The 19,468-nt window shown below is 39.6% G+C and overlaps 1 protein-coding gene across 2 annotated transcripts in view; it reads right to left on the bottom strand.

Moving 5' to 3' along the window:
• SCRN1 (secernin 1) overlaps window positions 1-19,095 on the bottom strand; it is a 25,948-nt gene extending 6,853 nt beyond the window's left edge. For both annotated transcript variants that reach the window (XM_009888911.1, XM_009888912.1), the window contains exons 1-3: window positions 18,937-19,095; window positions 8,544-8,725; window positions 2,186-2,388 (exon numbers count right to left, since the gene is read on the bottom strand). In XM_009888911.1, coding sequence (XP_009887213.1) covers window positions 2,186-2,388; window positions 8,544-8,725; window positions 18,937-19,095 — 544 coding nt within the window. The remainder of the gene's footprint in view (window positions 1-2,185; window positions 2,389-8,543; window positions 8,726-18,936) is intronic.
• Between the last annotated feature and the right edge of the window lie 373 nt (window positions 19,096-19,468).

The following is a 19,468-nucleotide window of genomic DNA, read 5'->3' on the forward strand; positions in this document are numbered from 1 at the left end:
CAGATGCTGGAATGTGGAACAAAGTTTTTCTTAAACAGAAACCAAAGCAGTATTGGTGAAAATTATTAATACTGCCTTCCACAAAAGTAAGCTTGCTTTTGTAACGCCTCATGCACGCAATTTAAATGAGTAACAACTTACAGTAGGAAATTCTGTGCATCAATCTGCAAAAAAAAGTCACTGACATTCAGTTCTGACTTATACTAGGTCACTGACAGTTTGTTCTGGTTCACGCTTTCAAACAGCATACCTTTCAGGGAATTTTCTTGACTTGAGTGATAGGAATATTTGTGTTTATATCAAGCTAGGAGAGCCACTCCTTAAGAGCTCTTTAAATAGTACAATTAGTAAGTCCTGTAAAATAGCGTTTCATGGCTTTGATCCCCCTCAAAAAATGAAAATTTATCAAGCAAATACATTTTTCCACTCAGACCAAAGAACAGTAATGGGAAGGATTTTAAAAGTATTTATCTGTAGATTACTGTCAAAGAGTTGCCTGAAACATTCACTATAAGCTTTACAGAACTGCAGCGGTAATATTAGAAACAGAACAACTCTGAGGATGGAGTCAGGGGGAAAAAAAAAAAGCCTTTGCACTGGGGAACGACACATTTTCCCTGTTTTAGCAGCATTTATGCAGTCATTTGAAAGCTTAAGAGGCGTGCTTATGGTTGCAAAAAAGAACCTCCTGAACAAAATATGAAATAGAGAGTTCTTACACAGCCAGCAGCCTTTCCTCCTGGCAGCCTCCTCAGGCTGCAGGAGATGGAAACTACTCTATCTGCGGCTCACAGGGACCTCCTGAAGAGAAATGAGCTGGTAAAAATCAGAACAGAGCTGCAGTATCACTTCAAAAAGCTGCAAGCAGCAGATAAAGGCAACAGTTTATTTGCTGGTAAGGACGTGAAGGTTATGTATTGCTGACACAGCTAAAAAGGGCAAAGTAAAAAACACTGTTCATCAGGTATCAGCCAGGTAGGTCAACAGAAGAAGGCAGGCTGTCACTGCATCATCCTGGGAACCCCAGGAGCCAGCTGCTTTCCAGAACTTCGATTTTATCAGGACAGCATTATCAGTCTTCCTTCCTCTACGTTTTATATCTGTTGTGCTAGAAGACTTCCTCCATCTTGTAGGTATCCTTAAAATGCAAGCTTTGCTTGGGAAAACACTGTCCCCTGCTAAGGTAAGCTGATTCACGTTTGTCAGCACAAACTGACAATAGGCCATCACACAACATTACAGTCTGGTGTTATTTCTTTGCTTTGGTATTTTCAAAGTTAAACCTCCCTCCTCCCCATATCTGCTATCTACTACCTTTCAGTGAAAGGGAAATGAAAAGAGAATCAAATGGATCTGTCATATGTCAAAGCATGGATCACAAAAATCCTCTTAAATTATCTGAATTTTTAAATCATTCAAATGTGAGTAAATTTTTAAAAGCTCTATTCTTACGAAAATAAAAATCCTTTTGAAATGAAAACCAACTGAGAATAAATTACGTATACACCTTAAACAATCATATTATACTAAGGCAGCACATGTTTGCCAGTGAAGTTTTAAATAAGTTCAGCCACCAAGCCAGTGAAATCTAGAAGTTAGTTTGGCAGCTCTACCAAAAAAGAAACCACCTACAAGTTTAAAGAGCAGAAAGTATTGTTTTGCAGTATCAGATAAGAAATGGGGATATGAGGGGACTATATCTATTGCAGTAAAGCAACCAGCAGCAGCCCATTCAATTTACCACCTAACACAAGGTCTTTTCACAAAGCTATCAACATTTATCCTTCCCTCTTAGTATTTCAGATTTGTAAGTAAAAATGTGGGTACTAACTCCATCAAAAAGACACACTCCAAACAGTAAATAAATCTGGGAAAATAAAACACTTAAAGACAAAAAATTAAGCATTATGACTATTACATAGCTTATGTATACAGTTAATCTCCAGCTTCACAGAAAATGCTGTTATATCAGCCAATGCAAATCAACATTTAAAAAAACAGCAGTAGTAGTAGTATGTAACCCAAAGTAGTAGTATAAATATAGAAGATTAAAAATCGATGATTTAATCAAACACTTGCATAAATTAGTCACTTATTTAAACTCAGTGACTTTAAGACCAATTATTCCAAGACAATTCTTTACAGCTATTTATAATGAGAGGTTTACTGTGAGTTATAAACTGACCTGTGATTTTTTCTGCCGCCCAGTACTTTCCAGAAGTCTCCAGTATCCAGGCTTCACTTCTGTCCACAATCAAAAATGCACTTTGGAAAGTATGGCATGAACTCCCATCTTCATAATAATTTCCACCTTGTCCATGCTCTTCCAACAGAGCAACTATTACATCCAATGCTTCTTTAGCCGTTGCACCCCTTTCTAGGCCAAGTCTGTAAGAAAAGGGTAAAACAGAGATTCAGACAGACATGTAACAGTGAGGTGTCCATAAGTTATTAAACATCAGCACTGATCTGGTTTCAAAATACCAAAGTGTCAGGTATGCCTAGTGTAAGAATTCTTGCTTTAATGAGTTACTAGAATTACCAGATGAGACATTAGGTTATTTGTTTGAAGTCTATCTTCTACGCTGGTTCTTTATTCTCAAGCCTATCATAGTTGAGTTTTAGTTTTTAAAAAAAAGAGTCCAATTACCAACCAATGGCCTCAGCTGCACTGTAAACATGCGATGTTCTATTTATCCTCCCCCTCAGGCAGAATGGATTTGAAGGACAATTTGCAAAGGTCTTAAAGTAACAGTTGCATGCAAGTTTACTTTTCTGTATAGCAGGGCGAAATTGCAAATTAATACTATCAAAGATCAAAAAAGGGAAGGAGTATGCAGTATTTCAATCTCTCTACAACCTCTCTTTCCCAATGCTCCATTATTTAATTGGCCATGGAAGCTAGATGTATGTTATCTTTTGATGTATATTGCATGCTATAGACAGAAGCATTTGTGCACAGTAATGCTTCAGTGTTTCTGCAGAGGCTTTCCCCCAAAAAAAGTTTAAGAACTAAACACCAGCTTTTGTCTGAACTAGAGTAACCATATGTCTAAAAGAACATTACTTTAAAAGGAAGTCTGAGCAAAGCAAGGATATTTTAGGGAAAAGTAAGCTGAGGCACAAAACTATAGGGAATGATGGTATCCTGCCTTGAATAAATGGGATGAAATAATCCCTTGAGACAATTTACAGCCCTAATCAAGTCAATAATGAAAGCAGTCACCAGAAAAGTCCAAATCAGACCTGTAAATGATTCCACTGGTTCCAAGATGCAACTACTGGTGATGAGGAAATGCAGTATTTTAAACAGCAGCATATCCATGCCTCCATCCTTTGGGAGAGTTACCTGGATCAGTCCAAAATTTCCCTCTGTTGGTCATATCACCTTAATATTGTATCTTTCTCTAATAGCTCTATGGGCAAAGTCATTTTGACTGATGAAGAGTTCCAAGAAATTTACCTTTTAAAATTAGGTACTATGCTAACCCTTTCCATTTCCCTGGAAATCACATGACAAGAAAACACTACTGTTTCTTTCTTAAAAACTACAGTACACAAATCAAGTCCTGATAACTTGAATACAAATTTGTTGATCTAAATACTTTTCAACCTGATCTCTGCAGTGGGCCTGCTTTGTTAAATAGTTGGCCACTATTAGCCTTGGTTTAGGTTCAATTATCGAAAGCAGTCTTTTCATCTCTCTCAGAAGTGTCTATTTATCACTTAGTGACAAAGGAGAGCCAATGAGAACTTTAGGTTCTAACTTACAGTCACAACTTCTCCGCCATCACCTTCTTACTTTGCATTCATAGTCTTTCCCTCTCATCTTGTTTCTCTTATTAGCTGAAACTTGTTTTGCATTGTTGTCTCTATTTTTAGTCCCTATGCATTTATGTTTTTCCTTCATTCTTTTCATCACTGGTGCACTCACTTTTTCAGAGCACTAGAGATGCCAGTCTTAGCACATACCATAGACAACATTTAAAAGCCAGTCCAAAAAGCATGTCTTATTTATTCCCCAAGAACAATTCCAAGAGCTGTCACTGTCACAGGTAAATGAATGGGCTGACAACTACCTTGATGACCATATAGTCACTAGATTCAGTGATAATCTACTCCCTTCACGCTCATTTATGATCAAAAGCATTAGGTTATAATTCGGTCAAAACCTGCCAAGAGACATAACATCACATTAAAACTAATAATGTTACCCTGAAATTTTCCTTCCGAGATGGTTATAGCCTAGCTTTCACTGTCAAAACTACAGCAGAGATTCAGGCATTATCTTGCAAATAGCTCCAATGTTACATTTACTTTCATTTAACAAAGGCCTAGGCTCTGCTTTTGTTAGGGTGCTCCTATCTGTCAGTCACAAGGGACAGCAAAAAAACAAAGAAGAAAAAAAACCCCTACACAACAACCACACAGCTCATCTCCACAAAACGGCAGGTCTTGGCAGTTAGCATCAATGTCCTGGGTAGCTCCAGCATAATCCTCCCACTAACACATTTCAGAGTACCCTTCAAGGCATGCTGGAAGAAGTTTTAAGTCATTTCACCCCCAGATGAGAGCTTGAATTCATCAAGAAAATTTCAGTGACTTAGTACAATCCACTGCCTCAGTACCTCCAATATGCTATCATAGCATATTAAAACCTTGTCAAACCAACATTATCTTTAGCTTTTCGACTTCCCATAAGTTACAGGTGCAGACTTTCCAAATGAAGTAACTAACATACATGATGATGACATCCCACTTTATTGAATTTTGATGTCTCTAAGGAAAGAAATTGGTAAACAAATTAATACCATTTTAAAGAGCATTCTTGACTCCCTGCCAAGACTAGCATCTCTGTGTGGCTCTGAAAAACTGATTGCACCAGAGAATTAAAAGAACCAAGAAATCGTACAAACACATAGGGATTAAAAATTAAGACAATACAAAAATAAGGGTGTATTTTACAGGTTTCTTCATATATACCTTTTGTACGATAATGTTGTCCAGTTCTAACTGTATCAGCACAAGCAAAACCGTACACCATCTCTTCATATGAAGGTACTTCACTAAGTAAACAAGTGCTTTCTAGAGGCAACTGTGCCTCAAAACCAAACAAAACTGCAGCCACACCAGGAAGAATATATGAAGAAAATCCTGATAAGATAACCAATGCTACAATAATGGTGCAGCTCTCAAAGACCAGCTTTTGAATAAACCCCTAGAATATAACAGCAGCATTTCTTAGGAATTGTGCTGGAACCCATTTTCCTACAATTTTTCTCTCTGTTATGAGTAGGTTCATGTTCTCCGTTTAGATAAACTGGGATGGGGACAAGCCTGCATGGAGTAGGACCAACTTCTACGCTCAAGTCAATCACACAAACTTTATTCATATCTTAAGAATCATTCATGTGTTCTAACATGTTGTGATACACTATCAAGCTACAAATCTGTAGATATCTGTCTTAATCCTCAGATACAGTACTATACTAGGTAACAGTTTTCAGCCATTAAGCCATCAGCCAGTCACTAAACAAGCTAAAAAATTTGTGAAATACATCTTTACTGTCTATTCTGATCTTCATTTAAAAAAATGCTTTGTCTATGAGGTTGTGGGATGAATTTTCAATTTTCTATTTCAACAACAAAACACGCTGACTTCAGAATTATACTACCCTGTTGAAAGATACCTCTGGCCTGTTTAACACCATGTGCTCTCACAATACCCATCTACAGCCTTTGCCCACGTTGGCTGGATTTTAAATCCTAACTGAAAAGTGACAATGCCAGATGAGTTCAAAGAGAGAGGAAGTCTCCCCTACAAAAAAAGAATAACAACTTTAGGAGAATGTAAAAGCAAACTCTTAGAGAGCCTGAGCATTCAAGCAAAATTTGATTCTACTACCTGGATGACACTCCTGGGTTGATAACTCTTACACCTGCTCTGAAGAACACTTCAGACTATAAAGCTTTTAGCTGCTTTTGCAAGCAGCTAGTCATACATGCAGCACACACAGAGTGTCAGTCTTCATCCTTCAGCTAAGATCTGACACAGATGCAGAAGTCCGACATATACATAGGTGTGAGAAAAATTTGGCCAGCAGAGATGTGCATTTCTTAATTAGGCTTAAAATGACTCAGTTTGTTTTTATTCCAATAAATCCTGAGTGATAGGATTAGTCTGTTCTGTGGATGGGTAAAAAGAGGCAGAGCTGATGCCAGCTGCTTCACTGCAGCCTATGTGATAGATTTTGTACTTGATGGGTCTCTATTCTATGAGGTGATCCAAAACAGATAAGCTTAATACTACTGGCCAAGTCTTCACAGTAAGAGAAAGAATCACTTTGGCTGGAACACGAGCCAGATGGCAGTCTGCAACACATCTCTAGTTCTCCTTGCCTGAAGCACTCTCTGCATTCAAGCTTCGGTCAATTTCTTTTGCAAAGAAGGAAGAGAAGATGAGTAGTATCTATAGGTGATGATCACTCGAAGTTTATGACCAATTTCTCCTTATTTTCATATCTCCTGATTTGCTAGTGTGGGTAAATCTAGAGCTGCTGGACGGCATATATATTTGGATGTTAAACAGTATTTTGACACTGCAATAACTGTGACCAAAATAAGCAGAGCTCTCCATCTAAACCAATCGTTTATTAAAGTTTCAAAAGGATGGTAGTAGGAGGGAAAAAATAAAGGTGGAGCTTGGAAACTCACCTAACATATCCCCTTTCTTGACAAAAAGGACTGTTGTGGTTTAACCCCAGCTGTCAATGCAACACCACACAGCCACTTGCTCCCTTCCCCCCGGTGGGATGAGGGATAGAATCAGAAGAGTAAAAGTGAGAAAACTCATGGGTTGAGTAAAGCAAAAGCCACACACGCAAGCAAAGCAAAACAAGGAATTCATTTACTACTTCCCATTAACAAGCAGGTGGTCAGCCATCTCCAGGAAAGCAGGGCTCCATCACACGTAAAGTTTACTTGGGAAGACAAAACACTGTAACTCCAAACGTCCCCCCCTTCCTCCTCTTCCCCCAGCTTTTAAGAAGCTACATGTTCTTAAAAGAGCCCTCAAGTCTATTCAGTTGTCCCTCAATGCAGTTAAGATCACTAGTCCTCCTAGGTACAGCTTCTCCACAGATTCCTTCAATAATACAGACTTTAGAGAAAATACCAAAGAAAAATGTAACCCAAATTTCCTCATGGTTTTCTCATTGGTGAGATTCTATAGATCTCTGATCATATTTCCCATTTCCACAGCATTCTCTCCAACTGGCTCAATGTTCCTCTTGATTTATGGTAGCTGGAACCAGATACTGTATTTCTGCAGAGACATTGTTAGAGAATACTTACAATTACAGTTTCAGGCAGCTATACACCCAACAACAATTTCTTCTAACTCGTGCTTCCCAGCTTGCTTATGAGAATATCTTCTAAGGTTTTAACGCCTTCTTAAAAGTCACGGTATCTCTTTCCTATCCTCTAATCCATAAAATTTGTTAATTCATTACAAGAGTAAAGTAGAATGGTTTGACAGGATTTTTCTTGACTAACAGTAATTATTGCCGATTTATCAACTCCTTGATATTTAAGTGGGTTTTTCCCCTTCAGGAACTGAGGTTAAGCTGGTCTATAACCACAACTCTTTTTAACTCATATAGCCACAATATTTAACCTTTTCCAGTCGTCCAGAACCTCTCCCATCTTTCACTAGTTCTAAAGAAAAATGAGAATTCACCTGAAATTGGTTCAACCCGCTCATTAAGTATCCTAGGGCAAATTCCAGCAGGACCACTAGGTCTAACATTGATTCGCTTAAATAAGCAGTTGTTGCCCTGCTCCATCTTTAACTAAATTGAGTCCATTTGCTCCCTTTCTCTTTGTAACAAGTTTGCACTATTTTCTCATGTTCTTCCATTTTCAGCTTTCTTCCCCCACCCAACTCTCCTTTAAATTCTCTTCCCAACAAGATCAGCATGCCGGTTGAGACTTACAGAGCAGCACAAGCCTTTTAGGCAGACAGCCTTAAATGCACAGACTTACAGGAGTTTGTTTGCCAGCATTTAAATAACGGCAATGGTTAGCACTGGAATCGATGGGCTGAAGTGAAGCATAGTAGTTTGTTTATGCCTACAGTTGGCTATAAGCCCAGGATAAGCTTTTTAGGTCAGAGTAGGCTGTTGTAAAGCGGGGGAGAATGACGGGCATACCAGCAATCTGATATTACAAATTAGTTAGCAGTTCCTTACTAACAATGTAATCATTTCTCTTATCCTGTCAGAACAGCCACTACTAGGCTGTAGGGTAGGTAGACAAGGTAGGTTTCGTGAACCCACATTAGACTAGTACATACTTGGTGGCCAAATTCAGATTACAAATGTTTTAAGTGTTAATTCAGCTGTGTCTGGAGCTCTGCCTAGACAGGTCTACTGCTTATATTGTTTTAAAATCTCCTAATGCCAATACCACAAAGCTATTTCCTGGTATCATCATCTAAACCTTTGGTGTTTGAAAGGCTGGTCACAGCTCGGCAAGCCACCCACCTGACAAGATCCATTCCAAGCAAGGCTTCAGATTCAGAAGCTGGTTCTCTGGTCACGACGGCTTCATTAGCTACACAGACTCCATGCTCGTTAGCTCCCATTTCGGCCCCCCAAAGCCAAGAGGGCCTGCTCAGCACAACAGCATGAGTCTTCGGCACCTGCTCAATCTCAATATATGTGCACTGCAGAGAGAGCAGGAAGAGAAAAAGCAAAACAATTGCAAGCACTTTATCTAATGCTGTGACTGAAGTAACATAAGAATTCAATGTACAGACAGGACACGCGTTATTTTAAAAAGTTCACGTCTTGTGTACGAGCGGGGAATTTTTTTTAAACAACATTTAACTGTGATGTTTGAACCTTTACATCCTTATATTGCAAAAGTCTGGACAAATAAATCTCCCTTGATCATTGCTTCAAAGAGTCAAGCAGAACACAAGTGCTAGAATCAGCAGAAAGAAGCAGTAGACAGACTGTACTGTTACAGTAAAGAAACACAGATCATTTTTGTACATAGTAACAACATCAAACCGTTCTACCATCTTAGCTATAGCACAGTCTCCAGTACTTTATTAAGTACACAGTGTAACGATGATAACTGGACAAAGTACATTTGAAGGCTTCCCCTTCTCCCTTGCTGTCTCCCCTGCAGCTGCCCCCAGGACTGAGACTGCTGGTAGAAAGACCAAAAAAAAAAAAAATAAAAAATCAAGACTTGAAAAGATTCAGTGGAATGCTTTCATAAGCAGTCACAAGAAATAAAACAGAGGCATTATTTTTGCTTAAAACTGATGTTTCTGCTATTCTAAATGGTCTACTGTAATCAGAGATCTGACAAGGCAAAAATACAGAGAACGGCTGCAGAGAAGTCATTGAAACTGCAAGGAAAAAAAGAAATTATACATTATCTTTCACATAGATTGACTTTTCCCTTGTTCTAGGACTTAAAAACAAGCACCGTTTTCCCAGACAGCATGGAAGAGAGCTTGATCCATCATTAGATCATTGGCTTGTACAAGCCAAAGGAAGTGGCTTTACATTTTACTACTGAGGTCACATTAAGTTCTTCATAGATCAAACTCCACAGAATTTTCTTTTAAGGAAACTGAAGCTGTCTCTGGTATTTATGAGAAAGCTCTTAGTGTCCAGCATTCTTGTTGTAATATCTTCTTTGCTGAAAGTAATCTGCAACATTTTTCTGTAGGAATATTTGGTTGGACATATCTAAGTAAGCAAGATGAGCAGAATGGACTTGTGGAATGAAAGTTGTTTGCCATGAGAACAAATGCTATGTCTGCATTAAAACCTAAATCCAAAAGAATCAGTCCAAGATTATTAGCGGTGAGAAGCTGTTTTGGTTTATTATTTTTTTTTCTAACTTGTCTTTCCCCCTCTAAGCATTACAGAGCACAATCATCTTCAGCCTCCAGTCTTGAGCAATGATTTTTACAGTAATAGTCTAGCATGCAATTAAAATGTGTAACAGATAATCTTTGATCAGAAATGGCATTTTTAGAGTCCTTCACTCTGACCATACAAGGACACAAGAAATGAGCTTGCCACCTTCATCAGGAATTGTGTCTGAACAGGTCAAACTGTGATCTTTCTATAAAAACAGGAAAATTATAGGTGAAATAAGAGGATGATTTCTCACAGAGAACACATGATTTAAAAAAGAAAAAAAAGTGAGAAGAAGGGAACTTTTTCATTCTAAGAAATTAAAAATAAGGGAGGGGCATGCTTCCCTTTTCCTTTCTGCTGTGTGCTTAATTTTTATTTTTGGCTTAGGAAATAAGACCCCAGCAGAGACTTATCTGCTGTATGTGTTGAAGAAAATCCCTAATATTTGTCCAAGCTGTTTGACCAAATTGCTTATGTAGTAATACACTGACTTCGTAGAGGCAGATTCCTCATCTATTGAGGTGCAACACTATCTGGCACTGGCCAGGAGCTAAGATCCAACTAATAAAACAAGTTTATAGAGTTCCCCCTATGTTTCATTTTCTAACCAAGCCACGCCAGAGACATTTCTTAACAAGACTCCCCATCTACATTTGAGCTGTCAGCAAACAAATCTCATTTTTGACATTCTGTGCAAATTTTTTTTCAGAGCCTCAGGTCAGTGCCGTTTGGACAAGCACTTAATGCATGTGTGTGAGTAAACAGAGAATAACTGTATTTCCTGGGTGTGCAAAGGAGGAGCTGCAGCAGCAGGAAAAGGGGTTGGGCCAAGCACCTTTCCGCATCACATGAAGATGAAACCAGAGCAGCTCTCAGGAGACAGGTCTGCACCAACCCCAGCACAGCACAAGTCTGGGCTCCCTACATCTCATAAGTGATTAGCTAGCTGCAGCCATCCTGCAGAGCCATCCAGGACATGAAACTTCTCAACTCTGCAGCAGAAAGCAAAAACCTAGACGCAGTGTGGGGGAGACTTCAGTACTCCATAAATACCCACTTGCACAGCATTCTCTGGCTGAATAGCCCTATTATACAAGCTTGCTTACACTGACACTTTGATTTTCTAGAAGGAAAAATGATGAAAACACTCTGAAAAGGGATAGTTAGGCTAAAAAAAAAAAAAAGCTGAATGCCTTCTCTCTGCAAAAACATATTCTGGCTATCCATGCTACCAAATGCTTATTACTCGAGGCCTCGTTCCAAATCCAAGCATTTCCAAAGCTGCTATTCATTATAAAGACTTTATTGTCAATGGTAGCAGTCAAGGAATGGGAAAGAGGAAATTGTTTGCTCCTGCTTGAAGGATCCAGAGCATTCTGGAAAAAAGTGGTTTTTTCTTTGTAACTATGGAATCAGAAGTCAGAAAACATCCAGAGGCTTCTCTATGCACCTCAGAATACAACTGGCACCTTCTATATTGCTGCTTTACATACCCCAGCCCAATGACAAGCGAACATGGACCACATTTTCACATTCTACTTTTCAGTTTCCATACAATAACTCATGTATGTAGACAACGTTCAAGCCTTACTTATATAAATTGCCTTAGAAGATCTAAATAACAGAAAGCCACTCCAATCTGATAGCAACCGACAGGCCTTGTAAAACCACCATTGACTTGATTCTTGTTCAACAATCCTTTGCCATGGTTATTGACAATGATGAAAAAGCCTTGATAAGATTTTACCATCCCATTAGAATTTTTTACTCCAGTAAGCAGAAAAGTAGGCACTCAATAAGAGTGACGTATTAAGGCAGGTGTTTGGTTCATATTTATTAGTAATAGGTATAAGCTTCTCAAAAAACTAGGGTCCAGATGTGACAACAGATTATCAATTTTAAACGTAAACCTCTCACTTTTCATAACTGTACCACCACCCCCCTTAAAATAATGTCAGAAACCCCTTTTCCAGACAAAAGAATATCTTCATGCAGGAAACAGAGGAACTGGGCTATCCACTTGTAGCCAAGACACGTCAGTTGCAAAGATAGGTCAACTAAAGCCAGCCACTGGATTGGCAGTGCAGCAAACCACTGCTATTCCATCCTATTCCACAGAAATCAGAACATATGCTTGTAACAGCTCAGACACAGAAGGAAACAGCGAGGGAAAGACAACACTATCCACCAAAAAAACCTCACTGGCTACTAGATCTCTAGAAACGGGAACTCAGATAATGACAAGATTTCAAAAGCAAGCACAAACCACAATCTCCCTGTCCCCTCTCCTGCACCCTACCGCTTTGGCAAATCCCTCCAGCACAACAGCATAGCAGCCTGTTCGACCGAGAGCTGTGCCAAACTAGGCAATGACGAATAAAATAGACATAAGGTACTACTGTGATTCCGCTTGCTACCAACCCTGTCTTTAAAATTCCTGAAGCATCCAGCCTCAGCATTTTCCAACACTAACATTTTTCTTTGAGTATGAATGCTAAAACCAGAAGAATACTGATACATTTGGTGACAAAGGCTGTGAGTGAGTGGTGTCAGGCTCCATTGATTTGCTAGAACTCCGGCCCTGAAAGCAGCATAACTGGCATCATGCCCTGTGACAGTACATTCCCATCAGGAAACATAAAAGGAAAGAACAGAGACTTCACATACAAGAGATGCAGCCAACAACTTTAAAGAGAATTAAGCAGGCTGGAAACTAATGACGTTTCTTTTATTTCACTTACAGTATCAAGAAAAGAATCTTATCAAGGCAGTTCTAAGTATAGTACAAGGCACAAATGTACCTCCCACCCTAGCTAGGGCATGCAGATATGTTGGAGGTATTCCAAAACCAGACACGACAGTCATAAGCACAAGAGCTTTCTTCTTTCATTAATGAAAAGAAACTATTGTGCAGCTTCTACTGTACTCAGGCTGCAGAAGCTCGATTCCTAGCACTGTCAGTCAGGTCCTTATGAAGTAGCAATAAAATCACATAGGCTTCAGCCCTGGATAACAAAGGCAATAGCTGTGGAATGATTTAGAGAGAAATGATCTTCAAAGAAGGGCTGTAAGATTCTAGATTACAAAAGAGATTTCCAAACACCACTCCCCCATCAGATCCAGGCTCTAACTTGGCATTAACTCTTTGCTTAATTACTTCAACCACTGCCGTACCATAGCACATATTTGAAAATAGGCAAAATATTGGTACTATTGCAGTAACACCATGGCTGCGTTTAACTCATTCCAAAAGAGGGATGGCAAAAATGTGATGAGGCAGTCTCATCAACTGCTGCCTCTGTGGCCATCAAGACTTGATAGCCTGGTTGGAACTGTCTAGAGAAGTGATTCCACAGGTGACATAGGCTACTTGGGCTCTCCCTCCATGGTGAAGTGGAACACTGGACAGCTAGAACATGGTTGTTTAAGAAAGACCCTCAGACCGTCTCCTGTGGATATGCCTAACAGAATGTGTTTTACAGATAATTGTTCTGCTGCTTTTTTACAGATAATTGTTCTGCTGCTTTTTTACAGAAACAAATGCAATAGACCTCAAAGGAGTAGTAACAACCATTCTCCGAAAACAGAAATATGCAAGCAGCAGCATGTAATACAGAAGATGTGGCTTAGCTGATGCTGTTACCACTGCTTGCTTGTGCACTAGGCAGCACTAAGCATACAGTGGAAGATACCTGGACGACTTTACAACACCCATTAAGCACAGCCATGACAGCTTCTACTAGGTGCAGAACTCTTGTGCCACAGTGGAGGGGACAGCACAGTACATCTCAAGTAGCCAGCCCTAGAACAAAAGTCTCTCCAGTGGCAGGATGAACCCTCAGGTAGCTAGCTTTCAAAAACACACACTATGCTAGTACTTGCATCCTCGTGTTATAGCGAGATGTAAACAGCAGCAGCATTTACTAAGTGTACAAACATGGAACAAAACCAATTTCTGACACAGTACAGTGCCTCTTACTTCTTCATATTAAGAACAGTTTTTTCCCTTTTTATGAAGGCTCTAGTACACTTTACATAAGCTTCTGTATTTGCTTATTGTTCCTAGCTGTTTCTATTCATTGCAACGAATAACTGTAACATTTGAATCTGTATGACTCTGATATCTAGCAGTGTAATCTATCTTGAAGACTAAGGATGATAGATTTTATTCTAGAATACGAATTACAGAAACTAGAAAAGCCAAACAGTTCCCCTGACAAAAAGCAGAGGTACACACCCTCTAACCTACTCTATCAAGCCACCAAGGAGCCTCAGGCATGTGAGCCACAGTATGGAGCTGTGCTCAAAAAAAGTCAAAAATTTCAACAAATAAAATATCACAAAATGCAGCAAGGCACACAAGGCTGAGAACACTCTGTGGAGACACTATATGTCAGAGTTGATTTGGCAGTCAAGAATTCACCTCTTGTTTAAGTTACAAATCAAGTAGTCTCCCAGGTGATGAGCAAAAGGAAAACTGAAATAGGGATGAAGCTTTTAATTTAATTTTTTAAAACAGTAAGAAACAGATTTCAAAGAAGTCACAAAAAGCCCATCATGGAGATATCCTTGGAACTCACAGATATCCTAGAACTGAATTCTTTGCTTGGTCACTTTGAAATACCTGCTCACACATCTGTTTTCCCACAAGTAAACAGTCTGGGTCAAGACACAACAGTTGGCAGTTTTTTGCCTCACACAATTCCAGCACTCTCCCTCCTCTTCCTCTCTGTTCCAATTAAACAAAAAAAAAAAAAAAAAGAGATTAAAAAATAGTTCAAGCTAACCAATTTTGCTTTGGTAGCAGAAGGGAGCAAAGAAGCAGGACTCCTACAGTAAAAACAGGGGCTTTGAGAGGGCAGAAACATGCAAGAGATTACGGCTTCTACCTCTGAACTGCTGCCGGCTCGTGCATTGTGTTACAAAGCAAAGTCAAACACATTAGTTTAAAGGCCAGTGGCCTCCAATGGAGCGGAACAGAGAAAAAGCTCCCATTAGCCAAGCAACAGACTCTGCTGAAGGCAGCAACCACTTTCTCTATTAGTTGCTGTCTGCCTGCATAGTGCCTCTCCTCTACCTGCGTGAGGTCTAAAGGTTAGCTTAAACAAGGCGGCTTGAGGTAAACCATCTAACTGCACGTGTCATGAGATAGGCTGCTTACACAGTCAGTTATCAGGTCTCAGCTGAGAGGCAAGAAGTTGCTGAATTGTAAACCTTTAGACTACAACCTTTTTTATCTACATAGAGGAAACAAAAAGTTTCATCATGGGCACAAACACTGCTGTGTTTCATCAGTTTCCTGCCAGTCAGCACTTACCCAGGGAGGTATCACAGCAGGGGTGCCCAGGTTCAAGCTCACAGCTACAGCAGCCTGACTGTTAAGTGTGGCACTGTCAATCTAATCCAGAGGGTTCCCAAAGAGCAAATACTCAGTAGATTCAGCTGCTGCTTGGCTTCTGTCACCAGATTCTGAACATCTTACCCCCAGATAGAATGCAGATAACGCAAACAGCTGGCATAAGAGGGAATCAAAATATACCAGAACTACATTGTGGCACTGGCATGATGACTGGTGATTACATTACAAATATCAGAATTAAGATACCTCCAGGTAATACAAAGCCAACTTCAATACAGTCAAAGTCTACTTTCCTAGTTTTATATCTATCTTGCAACACCAGGGACCCCTCAGTTAGCTTCAGGTGAGTTTTTATGTCTGCAGTGTTCAAATCAAGGCACAGCAAAATATCTTACTGCTCTTCTGAAAACTCGGAGCAAGGGTAGGTAGGGTGGTATCCTTAGAAAAACCCAACCTATTAAAAAAGAGAAAACAAAAAACAACGAAGACATAACTGTGCCATGAAGTTTCAGAGAACACAAAATTCCTCCTACCCCACAGAGGGCTGGCTTCAAGCCCAGAAGAGTGTTTAATACCAACATATTGGAAAAAATTTCCATATTCCACAATCTGATAGACTTTGCTGTAGACCATACTTTCTATTTCCCCCCTTCCACTCCTCCACAATAAGTTGCATGCTATTAAGAAAAGAGAGCTTCTACAGCTCTATACTGAAGCAAGCAACCATGACTATTTTCAAATCATAGATAAAAGGTCATATCAGCAGAAAGGGAAGTTGATCTAAAAGAAAAATAAAATCCACCTGGAAAATTCAGCTAGGAAAAGGTCATTCACCAAGACTTCTTCAGGAGAAAGGAAACCACAGCAAGCAGCAGGTTACAAAGGAACAAGAGAAATCAAGTCAGTAAAATCTACCTTAAAAATAAGACAGAGGGGCTTGCATCTTAAAACTCATACAACATGAATTTTCACTAACACATGACAAATTATTTAAATCCACATCTAGGGGAAAAAAAAAGAACACAATTCTAGTAGAGAATTCAAACCCGGACCCTATTTATGCTTAAGGGAGCAGCATTTCACCCGCATGCACAAGTTTACTAGACTGACTACAACAAGGAAGAGTGCTGATCAGCATCTGCCACTGCAAAATTACAGCGCAAGACAAGAATAAACTTTTGAGATAGCTGTCACACACACACAGAGAACAGACCTTCATGAAAAGCCCCATTGTTCGGGGTCTTGGGAACTGGCTGACATAGAGGGAAGGAATTATGTTGATGAGTTAACTGCAGGGTTACTTGTCTGGCAGATTGAGCCAAAAAGATCAAGCTTAAAATGACTTGCAGTATTCACTGAATTCCCTTGTTTAAGGTCCTACCACAAACCAGATGATATACAGCTATACAGCATTGTCTGCCTGATTCCTTTATGGCAATAACCTAGCTGAACTACTGTGCCATTTTTGGTTACATTGTGCATTACCCCATTTGCAAACGTGAGCAGCACAGAACATAAATAGGATACAGACCTCCTGAGGGAGTCTTATAAAACAACCTGTGTTGTTAGCGTGTTGAAAACAGAAGTTCAGCATGTCAGTGACAGTCACAGAGAAGTAAACAAAACTGGATACATTGGATTACGTTACCTGCAAAGAACAGAATATAACGAAAAGCAAGTCTGCCATCATTGTCCAGTGAAGGTAAAGGATCACGTATCTAACATAAGCAACCAATGCAAATGTACAATGTGGAATGGAGAGAAAAGCTGTTCATTTGGGGAAAAAAAAAACCAAAACCAACAATGCTAGGATGGATGAGAGGGAAAACTTAGTCAGAGGCACAAAGGATTACTGACTTAGAAAAACAGTAGCATGAAATTGGTGAACCACATTGTTCCATTTGCAAAATATCATACATTTAATTTCCTCAGACCTGTTCAGTTAGTCTCATAAAACACAAGTGAAGGATGATGTAGCAAAAAAATCCCACCCAAAGATAATTGAAGAGTTGGCAGTTTTCAGGGTTTTAAAGAACAAAGTAATAATTCTGGCTATGTCAAAGGTTACATCTAGAGGCTTTAACATTCCTCTCCACTCCCCCTATTAGTTAATTACCTCTGACAACTCAGTAACTTTGCTTACAAGGTAGATAGAGTGTTGCATGCCTCCTACTCAAAAAACATGAAGCTGCTGAATTCAAGCCCTTCCTTTAGAGGTACCACTAACAGTGCACAAGGACTTAACAGGCTTTGCACAAGCTCCGCCTATAAGTATGTATTTGTCATAAGACAAGTAGTCTTAGACACATCCCTACAATAGGAAATACATAACGTTTCAGCTAATTAGCAAAAAGTGAAGACCTTACTTCTGTTCTGCTATCACAAAGCGTTAGCATGTTTGAAATTGCAACCTTCTTATTCACTGCTGTCCTTAAGTTCATAAAACAGCAAAATCTAGAGGCAAATCTAGCAGCTTAAAGATTGGATTGTAGAGCTTTTATTGATTCAGTCAATCTTTCACAATTCATACAGCAAAGGGGATTATTGTGATACTTTTTTAAAGACCTTTGAAGTGGCCAGTTTTAAAAGAAAAATTTTTTTTAAAGGGTTATTTCTAAAGATAGTTAGCCTTCTGCACACCCACAAGGACAGGAGGAAGTTGAATGCAGGGAATCTCAGAGGTCCTGCATTCCCAGTTGCTAGCCAGTGCAAGAACCTGTGGCTTCCTGACAGTGCAGATCAGGCTCTGTGTCCTCTGCTAAAATGGCTACCCCCACCAATCCTTGTCTTTCCTTCTGCTGCCTCAGTCTCTTCATTCCACACTTTCCCCTCTTCCCGGTCTTCTTGTTTCATTTGTCTTGTTGCTTCACCCTTCCACATCTGCTTATCCTTTCATTTCTCCTGTCATTAAAGTGAAGCTGCAGTAACAGGCTATACTTAAAATTACTTTCAGCAGGGTCCTTTCAATCTGCATCCATGGCATCAGCATCCAACTTCAGGAGTCCACACTCAGCCTAGATTCAGAAAGAAGCCACAGCACCAAAAACTGACGACGATGCAGGTGCCTCAGCTGCAAAAAACGTCATCAAAGCCAACTGTATATACAGGAGTTATGTTTGGCTTACAAATCTTATACTCTTGTATTCTTCCTCTCACATTCCCTTATTAGAGCACAAGTTGTTTGAGGTAGAGATTTCTGGCTATTTGTTCTGCAACATGCCTAAGGTAGTCAGGCCCTATTACAACTGTCAAACAAGAACCGTGAATGAAAACAATTCATATGGGAAGTGACAAACTTTGAAAATTTGCTTCTAGTTCCAATTAGCCAGGATATTTTTCGCTTAAAAGGAAAAGGCAAGTGATAGGCTACGCAGTGCAGGAATCTGAGATGTGAACAGTTCAGCCTGGCTGCTGGAGAAAGTACAGATCATGTTTTTTTTCCCCTCAATTAAACAAAAAGTTACATTCCGAGTTTCACCTTCACGACTTTCAAAAAAGTCCTCCCTTCTCTACTCAAGAGAGATTTGAGCGAGGGGAACAAGGACTCCACAATCTGACAAGAAAACAAGACAGCATTCATTTCTTCCAATAATAGTCATTTCTCACAGTCTGAATTTAAGAATTCACCCTTACCTCAACTTTGCTTCCTGGATCATGAGCTGCGGCAGCAAAGTAGACCACCTCCTGTACTTCATCCCTAGGCCGTGCAGAGTTCTTTCCAAACACCACCAGCCCATCTTTAGAACATGGGGGAAAGGCTACAAAACAGTAACTTGGGGGAGCTGCAGCCATCCTAGACAGGAAAGGAGTAAACAAACAGAAGCAGTGTTTGCTGAACTCATAATTGCATGCATTAGAGAATCATTCAGTCTACTGTTACTTGCTGTAGCTAAGAAACAGTGCATTCCCTCTATCTGTCAGTTGATTGTGCAATGATAATGGAAGAACAGGTCAGCTCAGAGGAAGCTTATCTGGACTTAATAAAAAGAATGATAGTCCTTTTCAGACATTTTTCACCCAAGACTTGTAAGGGCATAAAGAAGAGGAATAAAGGCAAAATGACTGTACCTTAATGAGTCTACTTAGTCCCCACAGAAAGAAAAAAAGATATTCTGCACCGGAGCTGTTCCAGAACATATGACCTAGATGTATTCTGCTGACTCAG

The sequence above is a fragment of the Charadrius vociferus genome, unplaced genomic scaffold (assembly GCF_000708025.1).
Source record: "Charadrius vociferus isolate BGI_N301 unplaced genomic scaffold, ASM70802v2 scaffold217, whole genome shotgun sequence".
Classification (NCBI taxonomy): Eukaryota; Metazoa; Chordata; class Aves; order Charadriiformes; family Charadriidae; genus Charadrius; species Charadrius vociferus.